Source organism: Xyrauchen texanus, chromosome 19 (assembly GCF_025860055.1).
Source record: "Xyrauchen texanus isolate HMW12.3.18 chromosome 19, RBS_HiC_50CHRs, whole genome shotgun sequence".
NCBI lineage: Eukaryota > Metazoa > Chordata > Actinopteri > Cypriniformes > Catostomidae > Xyrauchen > Xyrauchen texanus.
The window spans coordinates 40,439,267-40,459,579 of record NC_068294.1 but is presented as its reverse complement, the minus strand read 5'-3'; the positions used below and the strand labels follow the sequence as shown (position 1 = coordinate 40,459,579).

Below are 20,313 nucleotides of genomic sequence, written 5' to 3'. Positions count from 1 at the left end.
GTCAGCTAAGACTTTAGATTTTTGTACCGGCAGCCATATCACCCTGCATCTCTTGCCTGGTTGCCCACTAAAGCTAAGCAGGGTTGAGCCTGGCCAGTACTTGAATGGGAGTTCTCCTGGAGAAAACCAAGGTTGCTGCTGGAAGTGGTATTAGGGAGGCCAGCAGGGGGTGCTCACCCTATGGTCTGTGTGGGTCCTAATGCCCCAGTATAGTGACATGGACTCTATACTGTAAAAAGGCACCATCCTTCGGATGAGATGTTAAACCGAGGTCCTGACTCTCTGTGGTCATTAAAAATCCCAGGACACTTCTTGTAAAGAGTAATTCAATTCAATACTTTATTGCCGTACAAGTTGTTAGGGATTTGCTTCAGTGTGCTCATAACAACAAGATACAACCAAAGACATAGAACAATTATATACACCACGATATCCCCCACGGGATGACACTTGACACAGACAGATAAAATTAAAAGGAACACACCGCTCACCACGTACTTGGATGACAGTCCAGTATGCTATAGTGGCTGATGTCAGATAGGAGTGACAATTACATACGAATACAGAGCGCAAATCCACAACTCTACAATAGATAGATAAAATTGATAAAAAACACTGATGGTTGTCATAAAATATATAAAAAAGTATAATGAAACACTATAAAAAATTAGTGCCAATAATGCAAAAAAAAATATGCAAATACTGCAGACTCGTTAAGAGAGCCTTTTTTCCATAAGTGACTGGTTCATGGGTTGAGGGCTGTTAAGAGATTTTATAGCTCTGCAATATGTACTATTGAGGAAGCAGGAGGTTTTTGTCTTAATAGCTCTTAACCTTCTTCCTGATGGAAGTATGGAGAAAAGGTAGTTGGCAGGGTGAGTATCATCTTGTAGGATTCTAAGGCCTTTGCGACGAATACGGGCCTCGTAGATCTCACAGATTGGGGAGAGTTTGCAGCCAATGATTTTTGAGGCTGTATTCACTATCCTGTCTAGCTGAGACCTCTGCTGGACAGTAGAGTTGCCATACCAGACAGTAATAGAAAAAATAAGGACACTCTCGATGGCAGCTTGGTAGAACTGCAACATACCCTTGCAATCAACTCCAAATTTCCTCAACTGTCGAAGGAAAAAAAGCCTCTGATGGGCTTTTTTAGTAATGGTAGTTATGTTATCATCCCATTTTAAAGATGATGATATCGTAGTACCTAAAAACCTAAAACTGTCCACCCGCTCCACCACCTCCCCATTAATTTACAGGGGCTGGGACAACTTCCCCCTTCTACGAAAGTCAACCAGTAGCTCTTTAGTTTTGGAGACATTTAACTCTAAAATAGTTAGGGGTGTAACCCCGGTGTCCTGGCCAAATACCCCCCATTGGCCCCTATCTACCATGGCATCGTATTAATCTCCATCCCTGAATTGTCTACATAACTCTACTCTCTCCTCTCCACCAATAGCTGGTGTGTGGTGGGCGTTCTGGTGCACTATGGCTGCAGTCGCATCATCCAGGTGGATGCTGCACAATGGTGGTGGTTGAGGAGATTCCCCCTAGACTATGTAAAGTGCTTGGAGTGTCTAGAAAAGCGCTATATAAATGCAAGGAATTATTATTATTATTTAGGTATGCTGGAGTAGACCCAGTGACTGTAGTGTAGGCCAGCATCAGAGCCTTGAATTTAACACGTGCACCAACCGGCAGCCAGTGGAGAGATGCATTTTGTAACATTTATATTTTAAAAACCTTTTTGTACACAATGTATAGTATACAAGGTATCACTTTATAATAAGGTTCCATTTGTTAACATTGCATTCGGTATCATGAACAAACAATAAACAATATATATTTTTTACAGTATTTATTAATCTTTGTTGATGTTAGATAATCAAAAATGATATATTTCATTGGTAGTTAATGTTAGTTCATAGTGCATTAACTAATGTTAACATAAACAACTTTACATTTAAAAAATGTTTTATTATATGTTGAAATTTACATTTAACCAAAAGATTAATAAATGCTGTAAATTAATAGTTCATTGTTATTTCATATTAACTAATGTTTACAAGTGCAACCTTATTTTAAAATGTTACCAAATACAATTATAAATGTATATTGTAATGTATAATGAAATGCGGGACATAAAATGCAGCTTTTTTTGTTCAATTTATCAATTAATCAAAGCAATAGATAATCTAATCTGATCAAAATAACATTAGTCGCAGCACTAGTGCATTTGCATCACACACACCGTGACAAAGTATACTTTGCCCTTTCCTCACACTTTAGAGAAAGAAACAGTTTACAAAAGTGATGCTGTGACATGTTGAGAGAATTTTAATTGTAATAGGCCTTATTCATGAAACGTGAGCAGAACACATATTTATTGAAATAGTTTGTGAAGCCATTCTTTTGTAAATTGACCTCTTCCTCCTATTCCATCTTAATATTCAGACAACTTTAAGTAAGCCATTTGTAGGATAATTTTCCTAAAAAGTGTTTAATGAAGCTCTATCATTATTTGTTCAAGCGGCCTGACATGTCAACTTCTGTCTCAATCAGTGGTATGAGTTTGCAAGCTTTCATTTCTCGCCAAATGTTGACTCGCCAGCTGGTCGGCTACTTCTCTGGACAGCTAGATGATTGTGCAAGCCTTAACAACAATTGGTACTTTGACATAGCAGATTTCAAAGCAGAAAATAGTGCTTTGAAATTACAGTATTTATTGTGTCAAGGGCAACATGAATAATGACAGTGTATCCCATCATAGACAATTGCATCATCAAAAATACCCCAATGGATATGTTCCAAAGCAACAACAGGAACAGATGGACACTTTGCAGGATCGTCATTAAATGACACAATAGCAGAACTGAATCAACCCCTTTGTTGTCCAAGCTTAAAAATGTAGTTTATTGGAGCACTTGGCAAATGAAGAAATTCTGTTTTGGATGAATCATTTCCCAGCCTTTTGCATCTGGGCTGATTTATATTTGACGAAAGCCAACTGATGCCTTCAACCCATAATATCTGTTGTTAACTGTTAAACATGGGGGATGATACGTAATATTATGGGCTTTTGTGTCATGGGAGACATTAAATCAAATGAATGTTGTGTATGCTCATATACCATCTGAAGAATATAAGGCTGTGTTTACTGCTGCATTATATACCGCAATCACTATGCCCTATATTTCTGGAGGTTTATGCCCCCATAATTCTGGCGTAGCCAAGGCTGGGACCACCCAAATTAGACCCAGGCCCACTCAGAATATTCAAGATTATTCTTTGACTTCAAATATATAGAGTTTTTATAAAATAGTACAAATCAAAATAATATATTCTGATTTCTGAAACTATGAAAGAACTGTTCGAATGTTCTCTGTCTTCTCTGTTGTTAATGAAAATTTGGTAAAAATAACTAAATAAATAATTGGGCGAACATTTGGCCCATCCTTTTTTGTTGAGGCCCACCCAAAAGTTAATTCCTGGCTACACCCTTGCCACACACACACACACACACACACACACACACACACACACACACGTTTAAACCATAGACTGTAAAAAAAGATGGACGACGCCCCTTCGCTCTTTTCCATTGTTGAGAACTGAAGCCGTAATTGAAATTACATCAACGTGATAGAAACTACAGTAAATGACAGAAACTATCTTTGGAAAAAAGATATGTGAAGTGTAATTTAATTGTTTAGTTGGTCTCACGTCTCGTTGAATAACATGGGGAGGCAGGGTTTATGACCTATACTAGGACCAGTCACCGGGGGGCGATCGAGACTTTTTGGCTTCACTTTTGAGGGCTTGTGCGGCACACTTGGTTTAAACACATTAAAAAGTAGTTTAATAAAGACTAAGATAAAGACAAATACTTCCATGGCCACCTTTATTATTGGATGTAATCTTTGCGCTTTAATGGGATGTTCTGGTTTTGTCCAGGAAAATGGTGTAATGTCCCACTTCCAGTGCTGGGTAGTGCTGGATTACATGTAATCTGGATTACATAATAAGATTAAAATAATTGAGAATTTGTAATTGGATTACATTACATTTTATAATTTTTATGATCAGATTACAGGTAACTTTTTATGGATTACATGACTTCATGCTTTATTACATGACCAACCAGGCAAAGGCAATAACTAGTGCATAATTTATGCATGATCTAGTGCTTATACTCCTTAATTTTAAAAGAGCGGTCTGAGCGGTAACCTGAATTATGTGTAACCAGGTAGAACTACATACATTGAAAACTGTGTGGTCCCATTTCTCATATGACCATCTTATTGGCATATATATCCAATCTTAAAGGCACGTGGAGGTTCTGTATGTTCTCTATTTTTGTATATTGGTATATGTATTCTCTCAATATAAAGAATATAAATAATTTTTCTATGTATCATCTAGCCAGATATGCATGCAGCTACCAAAAATGTATGGACTACATTGAAAGTGCTTAATACAGTCCACAAATATACACAGGGTTATTTGGTTTCTGTTTTAAATTCTGTTTCTAAATGAATGCACAAATAAATGCCAAACTGTATTTGCACCCTACATCAATAATGTATTTCAATCAAGCCCTTGTTCACCTGTCCATTATTTTAGACACTCTTCTGTAAAAACTAAGGCTGTCGATTTAACACGTTAATTCAGTGCGATTAATTTGACTAAAAATAACGCGTTAAAAATGTTTATGCAATTAATCGCAATGCCCCCGGATTGTTCCTGAGAAATGCAAGCTTGTAGTACCACCTGTTTACTCCAGAGGGCAGTAAGTAAAAGCTGTATGAGCAACGTGCAGTTTATACAGTGAAGAAAACACTTCAGTAGGCAGAACAACACAAACATGCTTTACGTTCCTGCGTTTAAAACACTTGATGGAGCGTGTGTGTGTGTGTGTGTGTGTGTGTGTGTGTGTGTGTGTATATATATAAAATATTTAAAGATATCTAAGTATCATTATTTCATCATTACATATTGAATTATTTTTATATGAGGGGCTTTCTCAGCAAATATTTGTATATGCGATTAAATGCAATTAATTGCGATTAATTAATCGGGACACCATGTAATTAATTCGAATGAAAATTTTAATCGATTGACAGCCCTAGAAAAACACATTCTGTAATAAACATTTCAGAGGTGTTGGTCACATGCAACTTATATTTTATATTTTATACATGCCAATGCATGACCAAAAAAACAAACCAAAAAACGCATATCTTAGGTTGAAGGAATATTCCAGTTTCAATACAAGTAAAGTTCAGATGACAGCATTTGTGGCATAATGTGGATTAACACAAAACAATTTTTAGACCCCCCTCTTTTTTTTTTTTCTTTGGTGAGGCACTTTTTTGAGGGTTTAAAAGGCAGAAATGTGAAGCTTATCATTTTATAAACGCACTTACGTTATGTCATCATGACAACAAAGTGGTAAAATTTGATATAATTTTCGCTTGTCTATACTTTCAAAACAGTGCATATTTTACTGTATACAGATTGGCCCCATTGACTTACAGTACATTGTAAATGCCTCACTGTAACCCAGATTTCAGACACGTCCCTCATTTTCTTTAAAGAAGCACAAATCTGGGTTACAGTGAGACATTACACTGGAAGTGAATGGGCCAATCCATAAAAGATAAAATACTCTGTTTCAAAAGTATAGCCACAAGATGTAAACATTATGTGTTTTAAAGTGATAAAATCACTTGCCAACATTTTCTGTATAAAGTTTTTATTTTTATTTGATTTTATTTTAACTTTGTTGCCATCAACGATTCAAACAACTTTACAGCTCAAATAACATATTGAGTTTCAACAGAAGAATTAATGTACTTTTCTAAATGATAAGCTTCACATTTCTGCCTTTAAACCCTCCAAAAATTGGCCCCATTCACTTGCATTGTAAGTGCCTCACTGTAACTTAAATTTTTGCTTTATTGCACTTTATTGTACTGATCATTACAAGAGATAATACAGTATGAGTGCTATTAACATTGAAGTCCAGGGTGCCAGTGCTGCGTCCCAATTTGGCATACTATCCGTCTTATATAGTATGTGAGATAAGAATTAGTAGGGTGACCATATGTCCTCTTTTCCTGGACATGTTCTCTTGTTCTGACCTGAAAAAAAGCATCCGGCCGGGATTTCAAAATTGCCTAAAAAGTCTGGAATTTGGCGTAATCTTTACATTAATCTTCTCTTAACAGTTAACCATTTGTTTTAAATGGCAGCTGATATTTATGTTGTATGTTGTTATTATATATCGATAATGATGGAAATTTTAAAGGTTAACAGTGTCCTCTTTTAGGACAACCAAAATATGGTCAACTTAGAAGTAGTGCTTTCCAAATCATAGTAAATTGAAAGTTTTTTTTTCCAGTGGATTTTTGAAGCATGTAACTTTGCACACTTTTCAACTGATATTGCCACATTCACACATGCAAGGCCTGCCATTGGGAGCAAATTGGAGTTCAGTGTCTTGCCCAAGGACACTTCGGCATGTGGAGTTATGTGGGCCGGAAATCGAACCACCAACCCTGCGATTAGTGGCCGACCCGCTCTACCACCTGAGCCACAGCCGCCACAAATATATATATATATATATCTCAATACAGTGCTGCCTTGCAAACACAGTAATAAAAGTATAAAGTATAGTTTAACAGGACACGTGCTAGCATCATGCTATATGGACACAACGCAAACCCCATTTTCCATTCTGTTATGGGAAGCTTAAAGCAATTTTTTACATTTAACAACTGACACAGAGGAGTAGAGACAGGAGCTGCTCCTGACCCAATCAAGGCCAGCGTGAGAGTGACAAGAGGTGGAAAACAACCATCTTCTCCTCCCTTCAATTTTGTCAAGAATGACTGCCATCTACACTGTGCCGAGCTCGGGGTCGAATCATTCAGCTTGCCCAATGAAAGAGTCACCACACCGCAGACCTCACATCGGATCCAGTTAGGATGGGAAAAGATTGTGTTTACCGTGACTGCTATTCTTCAGAGCTGTGAGAGGAGTTGAGGAGCGATGCTTCTGAAGACAATTAGCTCATGTTCAGAAAGACAGGTCGTTTTTAGACAGCAGAATTAAACTGCGCTCAGTGTAACGGCGCCAGCTGCTGTGCTTTCTCAGTGTGTCTTACAGAGGACAAATCTGCTGTGAAAGTCTACTGTCATACATGCCACTGAGGTGAGAAAACGCTGAAGAGGCTGATTAAGACCCTTTTCTTCGTATTAAGACCATTGCAGTCAAAAAGATCATCTTACAAGATTCTCAGTTTATACTTAAAGGTGCACTCAGCATTTTTATTTTGCTAAATGCTCAATGTTTATATAAAGAAATAGTAGGCTTAACAGTAGAATAGTATTTTTGAAAAATCTTTACATTTATGTACACTCATGGATAGGACTTAGCACTAGGCAATACCTTTGCCTAGTGCTAAGTCCTATCTATCGGCCTAGGTCCTCATAAAAATACATATAATATGCTTTGTTATTGCCATCAATGCAAACAACCCCCTTCCCCCTCAGATCAGGCTGTAATGGAGTATTCCAAGGTTTTTATGCATCTAAACAAGTTCGTAAACAGGTGAAAGTTAGTCAAACCACTTGGACAGATTTGTGTGATTTCACCGTATTCTCTGTTGCAAGTTACAAGTTAAGCTACCTTGTTACTAGTTCAGTTTGGTTTGAATTTGCAGAGAGAAAAACATTAAATGGAGTCCAGACTTCCTAAGGTAACACTGTCTTTCCAAACGGATCAGATTGCTGCACAGCCTGCACCGCCACCCACCGCTGCTTCCACAAGCAAAGCACTCACTTCAGTCACCAATACTCAGTGATGATGATGATTATGATCGGTCCGTTGACACTTGTAAATTAGACTGTAAAACAGACTGTTGACTCGTTTTTGCCTTATTTAGCAGTGTAAATCTAGCAAACTTTATGTTTTCAAATGTAAAAGTTGATCAAAGCATTCTGGAAACATGGAAAGTCAACTTTTAGTCTAATAATTTGGATATAGTTCATTCAAGGACAATTTGATGGAAGAAAAGTGCATAAAGAAAGAGGAAAAGTGAGACAGAAGAAAGGTATTGTAGTTCATAGTGGCGTTATTTTTATAATGTATTGCCAGACATTATTATTCACACCTTTTTAGAAAGTTGGCACAACCAGGGGGAAAGACACAACTGTGGACACATTTTTGTCCGCTGTTTGAAAAGTCTAGTGCTGTCACAGAGACCGATGAGGTATCTCAGGACACTCACTGTATTTCAATATCTTTCAGGACGTAGGAATATTTTCTCCATACCATTCTAAAATAATAATAATAATTATAATAATAATAATAAAAGGGCTTTCAGCACCTTTAAGAGAAAATTGATGTAAATGTGTGTCATTGAAGAAGGCCCCATTCCTGTACTTTGCCTAGGGCCCCCAAATCACTAAGGGTGTACTCGCACTAGACAAACACGTTTGACCCCCAAAGTCCAGTTCATTTGACTAGTGTGATTGCTCCATACCGTGCCTGGGCACAGTATTCTGAACCATGCCTTGGCCTGCTTGAAGAGGTGGGCTCGGGCACGGTTCAGTTGGCTCAGGCACGGAATGCATCTAAGGCGATCGCTAACCGTTGCCGAGCACGGAACACAAAACATGACGCCAATGATGGAACTGTTCCATTTAACAAAGATGCCAGCAATGGGATCACTTTGCTCTATAGCAGCGGTGTAGTGTTTACTGAAAATTACAGAGTATACAAGAACAACTGGATACAACACAAAAGATATTTGGTAAAAGTCGCGACTACCTTAGTCGATACCAAAGAACCATTGAGCAATGTCCGCGACAAGCTGAAAAAAACTGAGTACGCCTTAATCTGCCCCTGTATACCCTCACATGAAGACTCATCATCATATCCCTCCAAGTCTATGTCTTTGAGAGTCTCATTCGCTGTTACCAAGGTTAGGATAAGGGTTAGATTTAGTGGTAGGGGTAGGTGTAGGATTTCTTTGGGACTGCAAATAAACACCAATACAGTGTTCGAACGTCACATGCAGGGCTGGACTGGGAAGAGAAATCAGCGCAGGATTTTACATAGCAACTGGCCCAAAAGTTGTTGGGAGGGAGGGGTGGGGGTGGGGTGGGGGGGGGGGGGTTGTCCTTTTCTGCATATCACAGGGCCGTTTTGTGGTCCGTTCTGCATAACACGGCAGCTCATTTTAGCTTATCGTGGCCCATTCGGTCTGTTTTGCGGTCGACCCACTGGCCCGCTCGGCTCTCCCAATGACCAGTCCGCCTCCGATCAGCCCCAAAGTGCGCCGGCCCACCGGGAAAATGCCCTATATGCCAGATTACCAGTCCAGCCTTGGTCACATGCGACTCACGCGAGGCTTTGGGCAACCGGTGGGGTTCATGAGCGCTTTCATGTTGACATCACTTGACCAGTCCGATATTACTAGTTTTATCTCAATAATCACCTGTAATCGGACGCTTTCACTTATGGAATTCATTCAGGAAACTTGAAGACCCTAAACTTGGTTTAGGTGGGTAAAGTTTGTTAAGACAAATGTTGAGGTTGGCTTGTCAAAGCTTTGTCTGAAAGTAAGTTTTAAATAATTGAAGTTTGAAAGTTATAGATAGGTTCAGAGGTATAAAAAATGACCTTTTCTTTAAAAAAGCAAAAACAGAGGTTACAGCAGTGAGGCACTTAAAATGGAAGTGAATAGGGCCATTTTTTTATTTTTTATTTTATGAAAGCAAATACTTTAATTATTATGTTAAACTTGTGTATTATTTGAGCTACAAAGTTGATTTAAATGGTAATTTTTACAGTCGTTTAAGGGCTTTAGGGTTTATGGCGTTACGTCATCATGGCAAAAAAGTTGTAAAATTGGATACACTTTAAACAGAAAAGGTTAGTAAGTGATATTATCACACTAAACTCATATTAACACACATATTGTTTATGTCGTGTAGCTATACTTTTGAAACAGTGAGTATTTTAACATTTATGAATTGGCCCCATTTGCTTACATTTTTGTGTTAATCAACATTACGCCACAAATGCTGTCGATTGAGCTTAGCTTGTATTGAACCCTAAATATTCCTGGAAAGCCTTGTGTGTGTTTGTTTACATTTAATTTTTTTTTTGCAGTTCGAGTCTGAATAGTCTTGGTCTATTTGAAAATGTAGTCAGTGCAACTCTATGGGATTTTAGGGATATTGGATCAACCACTGTTCAAAAACCATAATTCCTATCCATGAGAAAAGACATAGCAACCAGAGTAAGAACAGTCTGAAGGTCTGTGCCAAGTTTGGTGGATGTAGCTTGATGGCTGTTGGAAAAGTTCCAATTAATCTTATTGGTCTTTGTAAATGGATTTTGGGAAAAACCTAATAAGCTCAAAGTGTAGAACAGTATTGTGGCAGGGAGGAGTGCGGAACCGGTCTTGATGCTACACACCCGGCCCCTAATCAGGCTAATCAAGTCCTCAAGAGGGATAAAGGCGACCAGAGGTGGCAGTTCCAGAAAGAGAGAGAGAGAGAGAGAGAGAGAGTTACGGGCAGCTGCCCGGCATGTGTTTGTCTTTTTTGTTTAAGTGAATTATTAAAATATGATTTATATTGTTAAGCCGGTTTGCGCCTCCACATTTCCATTGAACTGTGTTATAAGTATGTTTGCTTTTTCAAGCCAACATAATAATAGTTCAAAGCAAACTATCTTCCACTGTCTCTAATACCCAGTTTATCTGTTTAGTAATCTGTATTACTGTATGTCCTGAATTTATTCCACACATTGCAGGTTGCTTTCATCATACCCCTCTCACATCTCTCTGCCGTCACCTCTTGGAGCTTGTTATGGTACCATTCACATCCACCTTATATCACTCGCAACATCTCACTCTCCACTAAAGCTTAACCATTAAATGATTTGGTTCCAGGATGGAACACATTTCCCCTCACTGCCAAATACAACACTTCGTCCTCTAGACTGTTTGGTACTCAGCTGGAGGTTTTACTCTGTTAACAGTGTACAGCGGTCCCAAAAAGTATTTGGACCCTTAAGCCACACTTAAAATGTATGAGTTTTACTGCATTAGATAGCAAAATATCAAAGCAAGTGGCATCTGCAAACAAATGCTGCAAGAGCTTTTCTCAGAACTAACTTCACTTCTCTGAGCCATTTTTGCTCACTGACTTTTAATCAACTGGTATTAGGGTGATTTTTAGTTGATGTATGAAGTCAGTTCTTCACAAGTTCACACAGGTGTCCCAGTAGAGTAACCACAGGCGTAGTTCATTACATAACGGTCCGTATTCATAACTTTTTCTCAGAAGCTCGTTCAAGTTCAGTCTGTGAGTTGCATGTCATTCTCTGTGCAGCTGTATAAAGGTTGTGTGCCCCTGTCCCATATTTTAATGCTGTAGGGAAACACCTTGCAGAGTTATGAGTGATATATACTATAGGTTTGGATTAGAAATAATATATGTGCTCAGAGACTTCCTAACCCTTCCTGCACATTCAACATTCATATAGCATTGTAATGCTCATAAAAGTTTCAAATGTATGAAAGGAAGTTTGAACATTGCATGACTAAAGTAAGACCGGACTGGACGGACCACACAGCTCCGCAGAGATAGAAAGGTCAGGCTGTACACGCTGCTTTAGTTTTTTAATGTGCCCAGCGGGCAGCTAGAAGTTTCTACCAGTCTCACCAGCTTAGGTCATTTGAAAGACCTGAACAAACCTAATAAGGAAGGCCAGATCTGTGACCAACCAGATAACTAAACCTGGATTCACTGTAAGATAGAGGTGGGGGAATCTTTTCATTTTGCGGGAAGATTTTATATTCTACTATATTCACTGTAAACACGATTTCAAATTGTAAAAAAAAAATACATAATAATTTTTCCCAACTTAAGCTTAATTTCTTTACTGTTCTTACTAGTTTTAATTAAGTTAGCGTTACTCTTGAAACATTAAAGTTGTCATTAATAAAAAACATTTAAGTCATCCTAATTAAACAATACTTGAAATGTCACATTTTGTAATCATAACTCAAATAAATACGTTCTTTAAATTTTGGCTTTGAGTACAACTAAATTAATATTATCAAGTATAAAATTGCAGCTTTGTGAAATACCCATAAGCCATTGCATTTGAATAATTTATGTGTGTTTGGCCAAAACAAGGGAACTTATATAGAAAAATTGTAGTTTTTATTAAAGTAAATACAATTCTTATAACTATTGTTGTTGTATTATTGTTGTTGTACTGGTTGATATTTGGGATTTGTGTAAAGTCACCATTAGGGTGATTAGTGTTACCTCTGGTGAACTTGGAGCCTGTTAATTTTAGGTCATTCTTCTCTGGTCTCTACTGTACTTTACAAAAGTGCAGATTTATGTGCACTAAGATGTACCGAGGAGAATCCAATGTTCCAGTCATAATTTCCCTCATACTGTATAAGACATGCTATAACTCAATTTAAATAGTTAAATAAAAACAACGATACTTCATTATAGATGAGTTCAGTTTACTTGTAACTAGTTGACATTGCTTAAAAAATTAAGTTCAGTTTATTTCATTCAAATTAGTACGTTTACCTAAAAAAAGCATGCAAACTATTGCCTCGATACCAAAGTAAGTCAACTACTTTGATTTTACAGTGTAGGACCATTTGAATTTTTACATTCTGACATTATTTTCAGGAGAGTTAAGCACATTTTACCCCACTAATACTCATTATTATATTGTGTCTGGTCAGTGTTTGGTAAATTACTCAAAAAAGTAATCCACTACAAATGACAAATTCTGCAAGTCTTTAAAATGACTAATTGTTCTTTAGAATTGTAATCCAATGACTTGACTGATTACTTAATGAGAAAGGTAATCACAATACTATGTATTTTACTTTTTAAGTTACTTTCTAAAAACCTCAACAGAAAAGTTTGTTTTTCCACTCAACAAATTCAAAACAATGTCTACATTTCCTCCTGGTTCACTGTCGCACTCTATCATCACTATGACTCGTTACTCTCCCGCTTTCTTTGAAACAGACGTATGTATGAACGTAATTCATGGTTTAAATGTATTCTACATACATTCGCTTATTTTTTTTAATATGTGTAAACCAAGTAAAAACTTAATAGAAAGTCTGAAGCAAGATTTTAAAATGTAATGCATAACTTTTAAATTAAAAAGTAATTAGATTACAGTAGCTAACTACATCCAAACCTGCATCTGTTATTGTCTTTAAAAAGTTATTTCTATGATGATTCTCATTACTTTAATACTTTAAGACTTATTTGTATTTTTTTTACTGTATGACATTAAAAACACTGTTTTGCAATGATTTTTGTACAAGTATAAATCCATTCAGTTTAATTAATTAAAGGCAGTGCAACAAATATTAACATTATGTATACATATTTTAACATATACTGTATATACACACATATATAATTTTTTTTCATATTACACTAATAGAAGACTTTTATTTTCTTCATGCAAAATATAATTTCTTATTTCTTTCTTTTGATTTTTGGGATATTTTTGTGAGACTCATTAGTATATAAATGATTAGCATAATCATGTACCATGACATTTCTCAAACAATACCATGGTACTATCATGATACATGTCAAAAAACATGGCATTTTCAAGGCACGCCCAAAAAAGCACAATACTACCATGGCACTGTGTGTGATAAAACATGGTAGTGGCATGGTTCCTTTCTCAAATGCCCTTGCATGACAATTAACACATGCCCCTTTCACAAAGCAAACCCCAAGTCTTGTTCATTGTACTGCATAAGAACAAACGTCTTATATTAAGCTGTGTTGTTTTTATGTTGGCTTGGGTGTAGTATATGGGCATCCTGGAGTGTTTGAATGGGGTGAACCTCAGTTGTCTCCTGACTCATCTGTTGTTTATGTGAGAAACAGATGTGAGCACCTTGAGAAGATATTGATCAAGGATTATACATGGTCCTCTATCATGTAACACTGTCTGCACTCTTCCAATACAACCATTTTCTTGTGTGTGTGTGCGTGCTTGAGAGGTGAATAAATACTTATTAAAAGCAAATGAATGGTTACATTGTCAGTAGGACAACCTAGAAGACACTTCTTTAAAAAAAGTAACAAACTCTCTTTAAATTTGCTCCAAAAATAAAAGAGCATCACCTATGTGAGTGCTCAGCGTAGGCCGACCCTGAACTCACTCTCACTAGATAGCTCATGGCCAGAGGCAGAGCGGTAGTTTTAAATATTAAAAAAGATTTCATGCACCATATCTCCTTGATAATAAATTTAATAATTCATCTCTTAAGGGAGACAGCTCTCAGTTAAATGTGGCTTGCCTGTTCTTATATAACAAGATAAACCTGTAGTCCAGTATTTGAGTGCTGCTCTGTCAACGGTAACAAACGCATGGAACGATTTGGTGAACATAAGTATTCAACACTACCTTGTTCATTTATTCCTTCAACATGTTCAAATGCAATTTGTGTCTACTTTGTCTGAAATTAAACACTCTTATCTAACCATAATAGTTTAAATGAATTACAAGTAATCGTTGTAAAGTGTTTGTCTGAGGAATTCATTAGGGGTCTAAATATTTACTAACACTTCTTAGTTTTAACTGTGATTCTTGTACGGAGGCACTTAAAGACAGAGAGGGATATTTATTTATTTAATAGTTCTGCGTGCCCTCGTAATAGTTTTATGTTCCCTCACAAAATATATCCCATAGTTTTAGTTCACTACTGTGACGAGGAGGAGGGCATGGCCGGGGCATGAGGCTGCACGGCCGACCCTGAATCAGTGGATCAGCAGGAGAGCGAGATAAAGGGGAGTCAGAGATGTCAGTTCGATAGAGAGAGAGAGAGAGAGAGAGATGCACAAGGCTGCTCTGCATGCGTGTCTGTGTTCGTTTATGTTTTATGCTGTTTTAAGTTAATTTATATCATTAAACCTTTATGTTGACTGTTCAGCCGGTTCCTGCCTATCCTTTACCCGTCCTTATACTGTTACAATTACAAATACAAAATAGTAACAATATTTTGATCATGATATTCCTAGTGAAACCATAGTAATAATATGGGAAAGCGAAAACTATAGTAATAAAAATCTAAATTGTGTGGTTACAATATTTGTTTTACTACAAATACCATAGCAGTTATGGTTACTGTAGTAAAACCATGATTCACCCTTATGAAAATTAACCATGGTTTTACTACAGTAACCCATGAAGCTCTGAATTATTATTAATTTTTAAAGATTTCCTGTTTCAGTGGCATACCCAAAATTAAAGGCTTATAAAGTGACAAACAAACAAACAAACAAACAAACAAACAAAAAAAAGGATTGTTAAGTGTTTGGTATAATTGTAAAGAAAACTTTTCAATTTTTTGGATGATATAGATTATGATACATGAGACTCTCAGCCTAAGAAGCTGCTGAAAAAATCACAAATGTTTTTGCCACAAATTCATTTTTTTCTTATTTTACTTATTTGATATTATATTTATCTCTGTGTAAATAAGGTGGCTCTGAAAAACTCTGAATCTGAGAAAATGTTTGTGTTGATACAAAAAAGCAATCAAAAGTTATAGCATAGCAAAATTTATCAAAGTGTCAAAAAATGTCTCCAGGTGTCCAAAAGCCCCTCCAAACAAATAAAACACAATACTTGTACATAAGAACTAATTACACATGCAAACGCAAAAATGACTAAAGATAAAGACACGATTTTAGTAATGAGATTTCACAGAACGACTGCCTTATGACTCAATGAGACTGCATCATTGAGTTGAGTTATTTTCTTGGCGTCATCTCCTGGTGGCCATATGTAATATTGTGCTTTGTGTGGATTATCGAATGATCTATGCATCCGATTACCTTGTATGTGGGATTATTTGAAAGATAATCACCTTCTCTAAGTAATGGTATTTTATATTTTATGTTTTGTTCATTTTTGGGAAGAAATAAGCAAAACTGCTTAAATTGTATTCAAAGTAAAACCATATAAACACAAGATTAACCTACAATATTACTATTTGATTACTACATGAATACTACCATATTACTGTAGTAAAATCATGGTTAATTTGATCTAAACAATGGTTCCGGGCAAAAAAAAAAAAAAAACACTCCAAAAAACATTATTATTATAGTCATGATTAGCCTTTGACAATATTACGATAAAACCATTGTTAATTTATTGTGTAAATATTTCAGAAAATAAATTCCCTCCCTGTCTTCTATGAGGCTCTGTATTCTGGCTAAAGGATGCAATGCTTTGTGAAATATTACATTTGGTTAAAAAAAAAATTATTTAAATTTGATTATTACAAAAAATAATATGTTGACCGCATATATGCTGGAAGTAAATTGGGGATTTTTTTTTTGGGGATAAGAAATAAAAATGTTATACATTAGGTACCATTACTAATTATAATGATACATTCTGTAATCAATGCATTGAATTTTCATTATCAAAACTGATGCATCACAATGCATTAATGCATTTTTACACCCCTAATATTTATAATACATTTTACATTTACATTTATGCATTTGGCAGACGCTTCTATCCAAAGTGACTTACAGTGCACTTATTAAAGGGACAATCCCCCCGGAGAAACCTGGATTAAGTGTCTTGCTCAATGGTGGTGGCTGTGGGGATCGAACCAGCGACCTTCTGATTGCCAGTTATGCGCTTTAGTCCACTACACCACCACCACTCCGTAAAGTACTGCATACTTTAGTGCATTCGTTAATATTGACACAATGTGCTGTTTGTTTTCTGACAGTTTGTTAACTGAGTTGAAACAAAGTCATTATACACTGAAATATCAAATTGGAATTATTGAGTAAACAAGCAAACAAACATATTAAATATATGCATATGTGGAGAGAAATGTGGAAATAAACTCTGGTTTAATGTCAAAGATGAAGACATCTGTCTCGCTCTTTCTGCCGTATGGCTCTAATTAAACTGGAATGCATTTCCTGAAAACAGATCTAAAATAGAGCTTGAACCCCCATTAATTGGGATATTTTCCCCCCGTCAGGCCTCTGTAGTTTTAATTAAAAGTCCCCCAGAATAGCATTTCACACATGTCATTTCAAATCGGAAAGCTTTCGAGTGTAACTAGGACACTCATTATATTAAATATTTGAGATCCCAAAACCTCTCAGTTGTCAACGAGCAAACCTTAAATGACATCAGACAGCTGATATGCAAACATGCAAGTGACACAGCAAGTATACATGCCTTGTAATGGATGTATAACTATTACCAAATCATGCAGATAGTTCATTTCAGCCCTAATTGCGATGTCAGTCTGTAGCGGGCAAGAATGGGCAAGAAGGAGGCGGGAACCGGCTGAGAAGTCAACTAAACATTTAATGACATAAATTAACTTAAATCAACTTAATCACAGACAGACACATGAACTAGTGTCCGCGGTTCCTTTTTCCCCCTCTCCTGCTGATTGGGCTGATTCAGCGCCAGGTGTCCATCGCCGGGGAATCCTCCGGCATGACGTACTCCCCTCCCTTCCTGGATTGGAGGTGTTGCAACAATGGCCGTCCTTCTGCTGGCATGTCTTCCCTGCCTCTCTGGAGCCCTGGGAGAGATGAGGGAAAGGAGAGGGAAAGAGCGAGGGGGAGAGAGAGAGAGAGAGAGAGGAGAGAGATGGAGAGAAAACTCTCTTGCCGGTTCCCGGACACGCCATCGCCTAGTCCTCAGCCACTCCTCTGCCTTCTGGCGGATGGCAGGGAGTCCTATGACCCCTGGTAGACTGTAAATGCTTCTCTCCTTCCTGGCAGACGACAGCAGTTCCTCCCAATTCCGGCGTCTGGCAGCGACTCCTCCGTCCCCTGGCGGACAGCGACGGCTCTTCTGCTTCCCGGCAGATGGCAGCAGCGAGGACTCCATGACAGCACATCCCTCCTTCTTCCCAGGTTTTGGCACCAATGTAATGGGTAAAGGATGGGCAAGGAGGAGGCGAGAACCGACTGAGCAGTCAACTAATCTTTTACTGACATAAATCAACTTAATTAAATGTAAACACACACATAGCGGCTGTCTTTCTCTCTCTCTCTCTCTCTCTCTCTCTCTCTCTCTCTCTCTCTCTCTCTCTCAAACTGGCATCCCGGCTTCTCTTTATCCCTCTCCTGCTGATTGGGCTGATTCAGTGCTGGGTGGCCATCGTTAAAGCCCGGCCACGCCCTCCTCCTCGTCACACTCCTCCGCTGCCCGATTCAGGCCTGGAAACCTCCAGCATGACGTACTTTTCTCCCCTCTCTTCCTGGAGTGGAGGTGTTACCCTTCTGGCTGTCCTTCTGCCGGCAGGTCTTCCCTGCCTCTCTGTAGTCCTGGGAGAAAAGGGGGAGGGAGAGGGAAAAAGCGATGGGGAGAGATAGAGAGAGAGAAAAACGTCCTCTTTCCCCTGGCGGACAGCCGCGTCTCCATGCTTCCCAGCAGACGGCAGTAGCGAGGACTCCATAACAGCACATCCCTCCTACATTCTGGGTTTTGGCACCAATGTAACGGGTAAAGGATGGGCATGGAGGAGGGAGGAACCGACTGAGCAGTCAACAAAACTTTTAATGAAATAAATCAACTTAAATAAACTTAAACACACACAGACACACACGCAGCGGCCACGTGTGTCTCATTCACTCTCGGACTGGCATCCCCGGCTCCTCTTTATCCCTCTCCCGCTGATTGGACTAATACAGTGCTGGCGCCATCGTTACAGCCCGGCCACGCCCTCCTCCTCGTCACACAGTCTTAATGTGGTCTTGGATAAATTGCATACTTTATTCTTAATGTCTTTCAAGTGCACTATACTGTATTTGCCCCCCAGGGCCGCTTTTCATTACGTGCAATTTGCCGGCCCAGGTAAAGCAACTAATTATAATTTTGCAAGTTGACCTCTTTGGGCGATATGTGGGATTTTATTAGGCTTCAGAGACGCCCGCCTGCCTTTACCTTCTTCGCTCGAGCAGATCGGGCTGACTCAAGGTTGTGCACAGCATTTACAGCAATCATGTACATTGGCTTAGTGACTGCTTCATTAAAAAGAGCTGGATTATACAGAACAAACTGACTCTGTCAGGCTAAAGAGCAGCATTAATAAGCAAGTGAGTAGTTTCACAATGGTAACATGCTGAAAAAGCTCTGAGAGGGGCTGGCATTATTAATGTTTGTCCTCTTTATGCAACGATTTCTGTTGAAAAGACCAACTTAGACCATTTCTAGGCTGGTTAATGCTGGTTAGTGTTGGTCTAGAGGGTGTACCAGTATAAACCTTACAGACTGATCTCATGAAAATGACATGGTTCTTTACATGTATTGAAGCAGTTCAAAGGTGAAAGGCTCTCTGTGTGGCGCTAAAAGGGAGTTACATCTCTCAAACAGATGAGGTATTTAAAGCTATTTTTCTATCTAAACATGCACTAGACAGACATATTTGACCATCCCGCTGCTTTTTCATTGTCTCGCACACGAATACAGCATTTTTCAGACACCTGCTCTCTGTTCCATTTGTTGCGATGAGTCTAGCTTACTTTAACACAAGAATACCTTCTTTGTGAACAGCCCCTAATTCAGTTGATAAACTTAATCACACAAGGTAAACTCTTATGAGGAGAGTGTCGTTGTATGAGACTCACCCTAAAGAACTCTTTGGTGGATCCCGAGTCCAGGGTTCCATATGCGATCTCGGTTTGTTTGGCGAGATCTTCTGCGCTCTCGATGGGAGAGACCATCCTCTCGACAGTGAGGAAAGCAGCAAGGTTAGCCGTGTAGGACGAGATGATGATAAGGGTGAAGAACCACCAGACACCTCCTACTATTCTGCCCGATAAGGACCTGATACACAAACAAACATAATTTACAAGCATCTATTTCTACACTTATAGTGAAACACAAATTGAACAACGCTCTTGACTTCCATATAGCTAACTGGGTAATAAATTGTCACAAACATAATACGTGCACTTTTTACAGTATGTATGGAATTTGTATCTAATTTGGGATCTTGCAAAGGTTTAAAGGGGTCAGTACAGCATATACCGATTAAAAGTTGTCACCAATCTGAATATAAATTGACTGTTGCCAGGACAATAAATACTAGCATAATAACATATGGGATCAATTATGGTGTTATTTCCTCTACAGGGTTTTTGCCTTTGGGCTGAAAGTAGGAGTGCTCTTTACACGACTGTGTTCTCTTAAACATGTGGCATTATGAAATATATAAACAAT

At 38.1% G+C, this 20,313-nt stretch overlaps 1 protein-coding gene across 3 annotated transcripts in view; it reads right to left on the bottom strand.

The window, feature by feature from the left end:
* The window catches only part of gria3b (glutamate receptor, ionotropic, AMPA 3b), a 160,587-nt gene that overhangs the window by 18,641 nt on the left and 121,633 nt on the right, over positions 1-20,313 (bottom strand). For all 3 annotated transcript variants that reach the window (XR_007972572.1, XM_052149731.1, XM_052149732.1), the window contains exon 12: positions 19,719-19,917. Coding sequence is in view for 2 of the 3 variants with exons in the window: in XM_052149731.1 (XP_052005691.1) it covers positions 19,719-19,917 (199 nt within the window). In the remaining variant the exon portion in view is untranslated. The remainder of the gene's footprint in view (positions 1-19,718; positions 19,918-20,313) is intronic.